Source organism: Lichenostomus cassidix, chromosome 2 (assembly GCF_008360975.1).
Source record: "Lichenostomus cassidix isolate B80296 chromosome 2, HeHo_3.0, whole genome shotgun sequence".
NCBI classification, from domain to species: Eukaryota; Metazoa; Chordata; class Aves; order Passeriformes; family Meliphagidae; genus Lichenostomus; species Lichenostomus cassidix.
Genome location: NC_139482.1, coordinates 53,629,570 through 53,641,989, shown reverse-complemented (window position 1 = coordinate 53,641,989; position 12,420 = coordinate 53,629,570). Strand labels below are relative to the sequence as shown.

The 12,420-nt window shown below is 37.3% G+C and overlaps 1 protein-coding gene across 2 annotated transcripts in view; it reads left to right on the top strand.

The window, feature by feature from the left end:
• The window catches only part of POU6F2 (POU class 6 homeobox 2), a 293,372-nt gene that overhangs the window by 267,800 nt on the left and 13,152 nt on the right, over window positions 1-12,420 (top strand). For both annotated transcript variants that reach the window (XM_085051596.1, XM_085051597.1), the window contains exon 8: window positions 8,806-8,974. In XM_085051596.1, the coding sequence (XP_084907722.1) occupies window positions 8,806-8,974 (169 nt within the window). The remainder of the gene's footprint in view (window positions 1-8,805; window positions 8,975-12,420) is intronic.

The window sequence follows — 12,420 nt, the reverse complement described above, 5'->3', positions numbered from 1 at the left end:
TAATAATTTTTGCTGTTCACCTCCCAGCCATTTCCACACTAATCTCTTCAAGATTTTTTTATCAGAACTGAAAGCCATGGTCACAGTGAGGATGTATCACTGTTTTACAATAAAATTAAAATATTTTCATCATTGTTTTCTTTCTTAATCTCAATCAGCCTAACATCCTGCTTTCTTCTATCTCTGTTCATTTAACAGTTTTCCTTAAAAAGCAGATGTATCATCCATAATACATCTTTGCTTCCCTGATTATTGTCATGTGTGTCACTAAAATAGTTCCTTTAGACATGAATTGTTATGCACTGATCTACTCTGTATTTCACCTGTCACAATGCTCCCCTGGCATGTTGTAAACAGGATTTGTAAGTTTTTCATGGTATTCTGTACTAACTGAGTTCTTCCTGCAGATTGCACTTCACCATTGTTCACCATGTTTCCTTGCTGATTGCTAAAATCATTCAAATATTTGGTATAAATACTTTGTTTTCTACTTATAGTCTCCTTTCTCAAAAAAGAAAGAATAAAATTATTCTCTAATTTTATGTTTCTTGCTTTATGAGCTCTTTGTGTCCCATAATAGAAGAGTACCTTGTAACTTTAACTTCTGCATTTCCTCCATGCCTCTCATGAGGAATTTTGTTAAAATGTAGGTTGCATGGCTAAAGTAAGATTGTTTTCAAGAACAGATGAACTTGTTGTAGCAACTTGCTAGCATCGTCATTTTTTTATCAGATTTGAAAAATTTGTTTCAAGGTGTTCTTTCATACCACTAACAACAGAATCTTAACACCAGCACAGCTGACAGAAGAACTTGAGCCATGAATTGCAGTCTTATGAAATTTAGGAAATTATTCACCTTTCTGAACTTAGTCATAGAGCAGTTAGGTATCTGGTGTAAGGTAGTTAACTGGATTTCCTTTGTGGACATCGAAAAGGAGACATATGCATGTCCAGGGGACAACCCAGAATGTCAAAATAGAAAAAAAATTTGATAGGTTGAATCTCTAATAGGTATCTTAACATATCTATCATTTCCATTGACACAAGAGAGGGCTAGGGTAGCTATTTTAGGATTGACAGTTAATTCTAAGATGAGCAAAATTGACTAAGAAGAATCCAGCTGCCAATGATCACTGGAGTTCAAAATATATTCTTGTATGTGAATTCCCTAAACAGCTTTCCTAATAGTTGGTGTTTTCATAACTATTTTCTTGCCTGTACAGAAGCAACTTCTGAACATTCTATTGTTCTCTGGTGTACCTCATAAAGCAGGCTCCTTTCTCACTCTTGCCTGGTTATTTCTACATACTAACTTCATTAAATCAGGACTGTAGTCCCAGATGTCCTTAGTCTTGTTTTATCTACAATGCCTGCCAGAACTTTTCATATTTTATCATGTCTTATAGCATGACCAACTTTGGGCTTCTGCCAATCATAACACAGTAAAATGAGCTACTAGGCATCATTTTCTTACACAGTCGGTTCCCCATCGTTGTTGTCATTGGCTATCATGTTCCAGATTAACTGTTAAAAAGACATACATGCCTCTCAGATGGGTCTGTGGTGATTCTTGTACATATGTTTGCCAAATTTCATGCTAAATCTTCTCTTTCTGCAGTCTCAACCTGCCACAAACACCCTACCATCTTGTTATCACAACTCCATGCAATCCCTTGTTATTCTCTCCCATTAAAATCTAACCAGCTCTCAATCATTTCCTCTCTACAATGCTCTTATTGCTTTGGTGCTGTCTTGTTTTATGAGAATTGCTCTCTTCTTTCTGTTTTTCAATATAGTCACTAAACTGTGTTGTCTCAATCCGACTTTGTTTTTCTTTTGCTTTTTATATGACTTTCAGTTATGAGGGTGACATTTTCTCTCGCTTCTTTCTCTTTTCCTTTACCATCATCATTGCATAATTCTATTTCATCTATGGCTATATTGCTATATTTTTGAAAGTAAAGATTACTAGACTATTTACTAGTACAAGGGATTATATCAGACTTTCAATGCCACAGCATGACACTTGACTTGTAACTTACGTCTCTTCCTGACCAGTTTTCTTTGTGGCATCAGCACTTGTAGGAGAAGGATACCTCAAAAAAAGTCAATATAACTGCATCAAACCATTGGGAATAGGAAGATGTCACTGTATTACCTGTGTCATTCTAAGCAATTGAGGCATAGAAAGAGTAAAATGCTGTTCACTGTAGGAATATGGGGGTTATCTTTGAATTATGCATTTACACATTTAAAACTCTTACTGTATTATTATTTTAATGTTTATATTATTAACATTATTGATTTATAAATAATTTATAAGTAGTGATTAATATGTTGTCAATATTATTGTTATTACATTGACATTATTTCCTTCCTGTTAGGAGTGAAAAAATGACTGATGCACCTGATTTGCATATAAAATTTCATCTTCCACAGAAGTCCAGCTATATTCTTGACCTCATTTAGCAAGTTGAAAGCTCTTCAGTTACAGTGTGCTTTGAAGGTTGCTGTGATTCCATCGAAAGGCTTTGAAAGAACTTCAGCAAATGTTGTCAAAGTCCTTTCCCTGGTTATGTCCACAGCACAGTGTTCATTTTAAGCAGAGCATGTGCGCAGCCTGTGGGAATCTTTTAAATATTAGATTCCAAATGTACCTACTCTATCATTCTAAGCAATGTGTATAGACACCTTTCATACTACATATACTATACTATATTGTACTATACTGAGAGAGAGGATGCTTATTAAGTATCAAATACCTTTCATATTCAGATTCATATATGCACTTACTTGAATTTATTTCAGTAATCTAAATTAGGGTGATGGGGTACAGTATTTGTGAAATACTCTTGCAGAGTTGACTGTGAAAGGGATTTGGCATGAAAGGTGTGTATTAACTTTTTCTTTCCATTTGTTAGAAGATTTAAGGAAACATGTTTGAAGCCCATACCTGCTCATGCACTATGAGTAGGTTTGAAAACAAACTTCATCTGTCATCACACCATTACTCTTTCTCAAAAACAAATGTATTTTAGGAGACATTTTAGGAAATGTAGACAGAGCAGAGGACTTCATTTGCAGGAAAAATAAAAGCATGAAACACTTAAACTACTACTACTATAAGGCATTATAGAATTTCAAAGTGTTTGGGAATATTTTTTTATATCAAGATATTTATTTTTCAGACCTTCCATAGACTTTAGTCTTTACTAGAGCTAATGTCAATATTTCCCAGGATGAACTAGCTGACATAAAAAAAACCTGAAAATCTTTATTTATATCATAAAGGAGATTGTTTAAGATGTATTTCTTGCTCTTTGTACCACTCCTCTTAGTTTCATCTCTTCTGCCCTTTTTGTTATACTTGTCTTTTTCACCTCTGTCCTCTCCAATTTGTTGTGTTTCCTCATCTCCAGATTTCCTTTTCATTGAATCATTGAAAAATAGGACTGGAAAGGACCTGAAGAGGTCATGTAGTCCATCTCCTCCCCCTAGGCAGGATCAGCTGTCCCTATATCATTCTTGACAGATGTTTGTCTAGCTTGTTCTTAAAAATCTTCAGTGATGGAGGTGCCCTGACATTTGTAGGCAACCTAGGCCCCTCTTCGTAGCATTCAGAAGGTCTTCCTGATGCCTGACCCTAACATCTCTTACCACAACTTAAGTTCATTATTTTCTGTTCCTTTCCATTAAGTCCGTATTTTGCACTTGTTCTTTTTCCAGACTCCCTGTAAAACCAAGTAGCAGTTCTGTTATGATACAGGGCAATATTCTGTCAAAAGTTTTCTATTTTTTCACTTAATTTCTTTCTCTTTCCATATTTTATGCTAAATACCTTGTTACCATGCCACTAATACACAGATTTCTGGATGCAGAGAACAACATCCCTGATCTCATAAGGCCTTTAATATAGAACTCCAGTCAGCCATCCCAGGCATAGGAATATCCTACATGCATAATTTAAGAACAAAATTCAGTGTTACAAACCTAATTCATTCTTTACCTCTGCAATTATCAATCAATACTACCTTCACTGTTGACAGCAACATGTAAAACTTATGTAAAAGAAATACCAGTAAGGCCCTTTGCAGTTTTCAGTTCATTCTTGTAAAGTATTATGATGCACTTTCCTCTTCTCGCATTCACTTCATTCCTCTAGCTATAGTGTGCATACTAGTATTCCTGCCAGATACTTATCACTGTTGCATGCAGTCATCATTCTGGCACGTCTACTATATCCTCCTACACAGAATGGCACTTGCAGCAACTGCTTCCATAATTTCTGTGCCTCCTTCTGTCTTAGGATGGAAAATGCACAACAGTCATAAATATAATTCATATCATACATATGTGTCCAAAATTGGGAAAAGTCAGCTATTGCAAGTTCAAATTGATTCTGTCATCTAGAATCTAATTGATAAGCTAATCGTTGCCTCTCCTTAAGGCTATTTCTGGAGTGGAAATTATAGTGGATGAAAAGATAGAGTATTTTAATGCAATTTCATGCCATAGATAACTATCATTGTTTTTTAAGCAGAACATTTACAGCTTAACCACCATGTCTGTAAAGCAGAGGGGGTGCTGGAATTTACGTAGGAAGTTAAAGATTAAATCCTCCCTCAGTCTCTGGTCAGGTCTTAAGGTGACTCTTCAGCTTCTCAACCCTACTGCTCGCTTCTCCCTCACAAGCAGTGAGTTAGAAACCAACCTGTAAATATCCCTTATACATTACTGTTACACCTAAGGTTACTGTGAATCCAAATTTCAGCAGCCATATTCCTCTATGCCTGGTTAAATTTTGAAAATTTCTTATATTTGTTTAAATATTTCTGACCTCCAACAAGAAAGCTGCCAAGCTTCTGGCTATTCCAGTTATTGTAAAAAATATATGCATTGTACAAAACACGTGCAGAGACTCAAACACTTCCTAGACTTGACCATCATATTGTGCAAATGCTACATAGTGGCTCTGACTGTGTGCAAGCTTTCTTGCATGCAGAGCTGCAAAATGTAGAGTGCCCTCTCATTCTAGAGCTTCCTGGAGGTTTCAGGTTTATTGTGCATGCTCACAGCAGTTGAACTGTTCAGTGAATGTATGCGTAACATAGCTGGAAAATACTGGATTTGCTATCTCCCTGAGAAATACTGATGGGAAATTATGTAGAATCATTAAAAAATTACAGGTGGAAGGTCAAGGTTCAGGAGATTATCCAGTCCAATCTGTTATTCTCAGGTGTGATGAGGCTCACAGCTGGTCTGTGGACCTCACAGAGTTAGACTTAAAAACAGTCAGGATATACCCATGAGATTTTGCAGCTACAGTGAAACCTATAGTGAAAGCCAAAAAGATAATCAATGAAAGAAATGTTCTGGACACAAGAGAAGATATTCTTGTTATGGAACACGAAGTGTGTACAAGAAGGAACTTGCATGTAATATGTAACCAACTATACTTTTGCTTGTATAACTAATTGTATTCTTGCCTCAAATGTCATTGTTAGACAGCCTTGTCATTGTTTTCTAGCAGCCAGGCTTAATAAGCCACAGTAACTGTGAAGAGGTATAAGAGTAGCAGCAGAGAATAATAAAAAACTTTTACTTCTTACGGCTTTGGATTACAAGTATGTGTGTGTCGTTACGTCCATCTCAACAAAGCGACACAGGTGGAGTAGCTATTCCAGTTTTTACCTAATTTTGTCCTAACCATGATCATAGAAACCCACAGATTCCACCAGTAATCTATGCCAGTGTTTCACTGCCACGTTAGACAGCTTTTGCCAACATCTAATTTGAACGTTCCAGATAACTATGCCTCATTCTCTCCATTATAAAATGTAGGACGGAATAATTATCTCCTCTTTTCATTAGCTCTGCCTGTATTCAAAGCAGGCATCATATCCCACTTGGTCTTCCCTCCTTTAGATTAAACATGACCAGTTTGTTCCAGGTGTCTTCATAAGCCTCAGGTAACTCCCAGGCCTTCAGTCACTCTAAATATTTTCCTCCAGTTAGTCCAGATTTTTCTGAAGTCTGGCACCTCTGCCGAAGTCTTTCCAGGGCTCAGTAGAAAAGAAGATGCACTTCACAGACATTGCCAACATCGCTCCCATTCACATTAATTGATATGGGAGCTGCCTTTACTTAACTTTTGCAACACCACAGGATTGCAGCCAGCATGTTCAAACGGATAGGAACATTTTGATTCCTAATCCTGTAATCCAGCCTGTCAAAATTCCCTCCCAGCATGTCATCAGCAAGTAAATGATAAGTAAATGATTAGTAAAGATAGTCTCTGCCCCATCACCCAGGTCATGAAGAAAATATTGGGTAGTGCAGAAAGAGGACAGACTTGTGTGAAGCACCATGTATGCACACTTCTCTTTCCACAGATATTTCATTCTCAGTTTTGTTTTCCAGCTACTTTGGCATTCATTCTGCAGCAATTTCACCTAAACTATGCTTCTTTAGGTTATAAAGAATGTCACACGAGGGAGTGTCGAGACACTTGTAAAGTCAAACCACCTACTGTTTTTTCCCTGTCCGCAAGGCCAATTACCCTGTCTTAGAGGGAGATCAGATTGGTTTGACACAGTTTGTTCCTAACAATCCATGTTGTCTGTTGCTACCTTGTTTTCTTGCGGGTGCTTGCAAATTGTTTGATTATTTTCTTCAGTACTTTTCCACAGCTGAAGTTCAGTTGACTGGACTATAATTTTGCAGATCTTTCTCTTTAAAGATAGCTGGTCCTCCATCCTCACAGATAAGCACTAACATCTCTAAGACTGTTCCACATAGTGTGAAAGCATCTAACTCATCTAAATACAGTACTTATCTTCCCTTGCCTGTGCTGAAATCTTTAGTTTTGCCAGAGATTCCCTCAGACAACAGACCCAGACCCCAAACACCTGCCTGATTCTGAAAACTGCGGTCTGGATGTGATGTGGGTGCAATGGATGGGCAGGCAGTCCACTTCTGCAGTGTTGAGAGGAGGCCAGCCCGCACAGTGCCATGTTTCTCTAGGAGAAGATATTATAAAAGTAGACATTTTGGGTCGGGAATTCTCTGTAGATAAAATCCAGTCCTTACAGAATTTCTTTAAAGATGCTTGCTGCTTGCCTGTATCTGGAAGCTGGAAGCCTTTCAATCAGCTTCTCCACTGTTATCCCCTTGATAAAGTGTCAGTTATATTTCTAAAATACACTTGATCCAAAAAAAACCCTTGAGATAATAAAATGCTTTTGTTTATTGATCTACAGGGAAGTCAGAATACACTAAAACTGGTCAGAAAAATAATGACTATTATTAAAGGTTAAATCAAACTTTCTTTCTTCATTTTCTGTTGTATTATTCCACGTAGAAGGTAGAAAACAAAGTTGTAATTTTTTCCATTCTTAAACAGACTCTAACAGGAATATTTTCATTAAAATAGTTCATACATATTCCACAGAAAGTGTCATCTTGAATTACATTGTGAAGTGTCATAGTGAACAGATACCTTTATCTACAGCATTACACAGTTTGTTGTCTACTTAGCATCAGACATTTCTATGTGTGCTGGGACAATAACACACATAATTTGAGTGTTACTAATGAATGCAGCTCCTTTTCTAAAGTCATTTTTTCAGTTAGATATCAAGAGAAAAATTAATACGCCTTAGCATTCTAAGGAGAATGCTGGAAGAAATAGATTTGAATTACTGACTGCAAGCAAGGCCAAATAGGCCTTTATATTTTCTCCTTGCAGAAAATGCAGATAACAGCTGTAGTGAAGTGAAACCTTTTTTAGAATATTTTTATGATCTTTTTTGATCAATATCAAGAATCAACATAAAATAACTATAATAACCAGCAGTCACCAGAGTGTATCAGAACTGTATTATTGTATTCCTATGCTCTGAAAAGGCTGTACTGGACTATGAGAATCCAGTTCAAAATTGCAAAGTCCATGGTGTGCCTTCATTCTGTAGAGAGACTGCCCTTTGAATTTTCTGAGAGTTTTATGTGAAAATCAGTACCAGAGAATGTTTCCAGTTTTCAATCCCACATGAAAGCATATTATAGGCAGAATGGATTAATGGTTCTTTCCATTCCCCTAGTAAGCAAAGAAAGACCACAGTCTTGTAATATTTGTAAAAATAGATTTAGAAAGTCAGATTCATGTATCACAGTATAGCATTTCCATCTACCATACTCACTAGACTTTTTAGATGTATCTTGCTGAATAGAATCCCTATGTGAAGGAGGCTCAGAAGTATTCCTGTGTCTTTTAGTCAAGGACAACTTAACTATTTCTATGATTTTTGCTTTCTTGCTAGATCTGATAGCGTTAAAAAAATCATTGCTTCCTGTAGGAAAGGGATTTTTCCTCGGTTTATGTTTGCCTCTTCCCCATTCCCCCTCTTCTTGGTCCTGCAGTATGAAAAGACCTCTCTGAAACAGTGCTGATTTATATGAGAATCCACATAGGGAATAAAAGTCTGGCTTCATGGGTCAGAAAACAGGTAAGGATATGTATTTAATAAATCAGAATCCTGCTCTGCATGTCGTAGGTCTCTCATTTAAAAAAAGTATTTAGCTTCTAATTAGATTAAGTATCCAGTTAAACTGAGTAAAACTGGAAAGACAATATTCAAAACAGCTCAGATTGCTCCTGCTGTAACACCGTCAGCTGAAAAAGGCCCATGGTGTTTAATGCTCCTATGCAATTTTTTTGCCCAGAAGTAGATGGGTGAGATGGTGCATTGCAAGTTTTCTATTACTGCTTCACTTTCTTAATACCTATTTTTACATTTTAACATATAGCTTCATCAGCCCTCCCAGACGCAAGTGGGACAAGCAGCCTCACAATCCAATCTCCTGCATTTGGCTCACAGTCAAGCATCTATGTCTCAAAGCCCAGTGCGTCAGGCTTCCTCTTCTTCCTCCTCATCCTCCTCCTCTTCAGCTCTGAGTGTTGGCCAGTTAGTCAGCAGTAAGTATTGCTCCCTGGCTCTCCTTAATTCTCCCCCCTGTTTGTTCTCCTGACTGCTGAGTTTCCCAATCTGCTATCCCTCCTTTTGTTTTTTTTAAAACATGGTAGGTTCTATATTGCTAATTACACTGACTCTTACCAGTAAGAACTACTAAGTGCTGTCATGGATGGGGCTTAAGGTAAACACGCCTTGTGAAATTTTAATCAATGCTGAAAATGGTCATAAAAATGAGAGCAATTGTTATAACTGAAATGTAGTTTATGTATTTTGGAAATTAGAAGTTTTTGAATCAGTCAATATAATGAATTATATCTCTCAGAATTTGGTGGGCAAACAGGTACTCCTACTTTTGGTGAAGCTGCTTGTTTGTTTGCTTAGTTGATATAGCAAACCATTTTACAAACCCTAACACTACACAAATCTAGAGTGAGAGGCTTTTCTTGCCAGAAAAAGCTTGCACCACTTGAACAAGAATGAACTGTAGAATGGAGGAGAAGAGAGAAGCACACTGCAGTGAAATAACTGAGTTCCAGTGTTAGGATTGTAACAGCTGACCTGAACAGCCCTTTCTTCCAGATCACACAGTTCAGAGTTTTTGCTATTACCTTATCAGCATTAACTTGGTCTTTACATAGCAAAAACAACAGGTTGAAATTATACGTAAAAGAAGCATTAACAGTTTTGCACATCTGCAAAAATCCAAGGGATTTGGTTGATGATCTTGTTCTATGATACTCCATGTACATATTCCAAGTAAACAAACACTATAGCTTATGCCATACTGTTAAAGTAAAATATGTGATCGATACAAGCTGATGAAGGGCTTGGAGAAACTTTCATGCAAGGAAAAATGTGAAAAAATCTTGATTAGATTATTTCAGAAGTCATATATGTGGGGAAATTACTAGTGGTAATATTATGCTGATATAGCTCCTAGTGTGAATACTTTTATTCTGGAATGAAAATATCTGCATATAGATACATATATCATTATAGTGGTATAAATATACCACTATTGCTCCATCAATAGTAAATTTTCTCATGTAGACATGTTTGTAGGAGGAAGACAAATAAGAGGTTTTATGTTACAAATACATAAAGCTTACCCCTACTTCATGTGGGAAAATTGAGTTAAACAGCTGATGCAGAATAAGTTATTTTTTAATAGCTAGTCCAAAATAGCTCCTCTTGTGGACATACTTATTTAAAATAAGTGCAACATGGAAGAAGTCCTTTTAAGTTTAGGGGATAAATCCATCAAAAATTAGGAGATGCTAGAAAAACAGTTGTTTGTTCAACTGTACGCAATTCCTCTTGGCACATGTATTTCACTGTAAAAATATATTTTTGTGATTAAAATAATGCAATCATGATTTTTTTTTCTCATCCTTCTTTCAGTACATTCCAAATGGAATTGTGCTAGGGATGTATTGTGGCTAGCACAGGTTTTTCCCATGAGAATTTTTCTTGTGTTTTATAAATAAAGATAAGGTTTGGATGTTATTGGAACAGTGTCCCAGAACTTGGACAGTGCAAGCCTGGCCAATCAGGCCTGGGGGAAGGCTTCTGACCGACCAATCTGGGTGACTTTTGAATACTCTATATATATGATGAAATCAAAACAATAAAGGTCATTCCTTTTTGCCACTGAGAACTGGTGCCTTCATTACTCTGCTAGCTACTCAACAGCAACAATGTATCAGAATTACTAACGCAACAGGTGGGCTGTTGTCCCAGGGTTTACCTATTCATTAATCTGTCCCCCAATTTGCATAACATATGAGGCAGGAAGCTGTTGAGGAGTGAAGGATGGTTTTTCCTAAGGCAATAGAGGACTGAGGAGCTGATGCCTTCTGTCTGCTATGTAATTTCAGTGCAATGGCAGGCAAATCACTTAAAAGAGATTTTTCACAAGTGTTCCCTCGATATCCAGCTTGAGACTCTGGACTTTAATTTACAGAAGAACCTGGTACTCACAGTTGCAATTTTAAGTGCACTTTCATTGTAGAACTGTATCAAGAACCATTTAAAGACACAGTCTAAAAAATCATTTCCTACTTGACCTAGACTGGGTACCCAAAAATGCTTTTTCCCTTAATATCTGTCCACTTCACTGTGAATGAGAAAGGGAAGACCCTCATCTTGTAGAAACACAAGAAAATAAATTAAGATTAAAAAAAAAAAACAGAAGAGGCCAAGAGGAGATGTCTTTAGTGAAGGGCTTTAATAGAGGTCTGGGGGCACACACTGAACAAGTAAAAAGGCAATGCATCAATCAGTTCATCTATAATGAAGGACAGTTCATCTTGTGCACTGAACAAGGCACATGAAAAAGAACTGATAATCCAGGGCTCAAAGACTGTGCTACACTGTGGGCTGCTGTAACTCCAGCATTTTGTAGCTTCTGAGTGTGTATTTGTGCAGCTCTAAGGATGTTCTTTTAGCTTCATTTTTTGCTTTTATAAATTTCAAGGTTGTTCTAAGAGCAGAATAGCAACTTAAATCAGTCATAGGGTGAGATAATGTTTCTGTTTGTAGTTGGAAATCGAAGATCTTGTGTTGAATGGATGGAAAAGCTCATAGTTCTATTATCATCTTGTTGCTTCTTCTCCAGAATAAGCATGCTGTGCTTATGGATTTGGCTGAGAGCGGAGGATTATGAGGCACAGGAATACAAATTTGAGCACAACTGGGAGATACATTAATGAACATGGAACTTCTACTTGATCATCTCGGGCTTGACTCCATCCAATACTTGTCCTGTTCTAGTCCCATTACTTCCTCACACTGTTCTCCACATAATCTGATCTGCCTTTGTCTCCATGCTTTTGTTCCTCTAGTTTCCTCCCTGCAGTCCTTTCCTCACAAGTCCATCATAACCCAACTTCTCTTCCCACTTCAGTTCCCATTCAGTCACTGTCCCCAGACCATACCTATACCCTTTTACCAGCCTTTTTATAAGGTAGTTTCTGTCCTCCTTTATCTTGTTTTATCACTAGTGCCACCTCTTTTTCCTGATTTTGAGTTTATGCTTCCAGCTTCTTCCAGTCTCTGCTATTCCAGACCAACACAATGAGTAGTGTGAGGGGCAGATCAATTCACATCTGCCATTTACCTAATGACCTCAGACAGACAGAAGCAAACCAGTCACCTCAATTATCCTTAAAGGCTGTCCAGCATACTCCTGAGAGCATGTACCCATTCCCAAACTGGAGCTAACACTGTATGCCTGTGCCCACTTGAGCTGTCACACCAGGGACAGTGTTGCAGGGCACAAGAGAGCTACCTACTGTTTTCTAGTAACAAGGAGATAGCCCACAAGAAACAGGAAAGTATGGTCTGTTCAGTAAGGAAAGATCAAACCACCTGTGTAATGAAACATGAAAAATCAGATGGGATCCTTTATAGCTTCTCCTTGTCGGTGATAAACTAATAATACTGTTTG